At 49.2% G+C, this 1,387-nt stretch overlaps 1 protein-coding gene across 1 annotated transcript in view; it reads left to right on the top strand.

The window, feature by feature from the left end:
• The first annotated feature begins 265 nt into the window (after positions 1 to 265).
• Positions 266 to 1,387, top strand: part of adgrl1 (adhesion G protein-coupled receptor L1) — a 69,864-nt gene continuing 68,742 nt past the window's right edge. The window contains exon 1 of the mRNA XM_022752438.1: positions 266 to 335. Within this exon, the coding sequence (XP_022608159.1) occupies positions 266 to 335 (70 nt within the window). The remainder of the gene's footprint in view (positions 336 to 1,387) is intronic.

Raw genomic sequence — 1,387 nt, 5'->3', positions numbered from 1 at the left:
TATTCCAACATTATCTAATTCAAGCGCCATACTGAGAGGGGAGAGAATGAAAAACAGAACAGTAGCATCATTTCTCTGCACAGACAGATACAATATTTTTATCGGGCATTTATTTACCTGTCTGTTATTTCTGTCCCTCTCTGCCTGCAGGATCACCCTCAGGGAGGGTGTAAGCTGAGGAAGTGCCACCCCACACACCTGTGCCTGCTTACCGCCGCTACGCTTTAGCCCCGCCCCTTGCCCTGCCCCCTGGTCAGCCTCCAACATGGCTCTTGCAGTCTGGATCATCTTTACTTGCGCTGTAGCTTTCAGCAACATTGCTCCATCATCGCAAGGTACGTATTAAATATTAATATTGTGAAGTTTTATTAAACACCGCTCATGTCTGTCTGTATGTATTCCGTGTTCATTTATTTATGCAGTATATACAAAACTGTATATTTTCGTATTGCTTCACTGAGTCGGCTTATGATGTTGCACATGAGCTCCTGTTGGATTCACTGCGCCCTGTAAGTGGCCTGACCAGGTTATTGCAAATAAGGATGTAATATTTATACGTTTGCTTCGTGATGAAGGTTGTAAGTACAGTATATTGACTTGCTGACCAGGCTAGAAACGCTGCACTTCATTAACCAAACTGTCTCTATAGGAGACAGAGAGAGAGCCAGAGAGGGAGGGAGTGTGTGAGCGAGGTGAGAGTGAGAGTGTATGTGTGAATGTCAATAAAATTTCTTGTCATCTTGATGTCGGTTGGAGTGTGGCAAAGAGTATAAGGGGGGAATCCGTGCATGTAATGGTGCCATATGTGTGACCTCCTTTGAATGTAGCAGGTACCATAAAATATTTCATTTTGTGTTTTGTGTGTGTTTCTGTGTGTGCGCCATAGCTGTTTTAAGCTCGGCAGCAGGTGACCTGGTTGGGCTGGAGTGATGCTGGAGGGCGTGTATGTATGTGTGTGTGTGTGTGTGTTGGAGGTGGTGTGGCAGGGAAGGAGCAGGGATTGCAGGGGGAGTCAGAGGACCAAGGAGGGAAAGGAGGGGCTGTTGGGTGTCCTGCTAGTGGCCTGCCACACAGACAGCATCGCACCATCTGCTGTATGCTCTCAGTCAGCTCTGTGCCAACCAGCCGCTGGGTGATGGACAGCTAGGACGAGGAGGAGGAGGAGGAGGAGCATCGGGGAGAGACACGGTCGCCGCAGGGAGGGGCTAGTAATGAAGCAGGAGGAGTTGAAGAAACCCAGGGAGGGAGGGAGGTTAAAATGAAAATGTTTTTGTGTACACCTGTGTCAGCACTGGTTTTAGCAGTCGCTCTGTGTAAGCTCTGATTGGCCAGGTGCGGTTCTAATTTGAGTAGGTGCTGCCCCCCCCCCCCGCCCCTCCCCACCCCC

The sequence above is a fragment of the Seriola dumerili genome, unplaced genomic scaffold (genome assembly GCF_002260705.1).
Source record: "Seriola dumerili isolate Sdu_G_001 unplaced genomic scaffold, Sdu_1.0 BDQW01000169.1, whole genome shotgun sequence".
Lineage (NCBI taxonomy): Eukaryota > Metazoa > Chordata > Actinopteri > Carangiformes > Carangidae > Seriola > Seriola dumerili.
The sequence above is the reverse complement of the archived record's forward strand: the minus strand, read 5'-3'. Positions and strand labels throughout refer to the sequence as shown.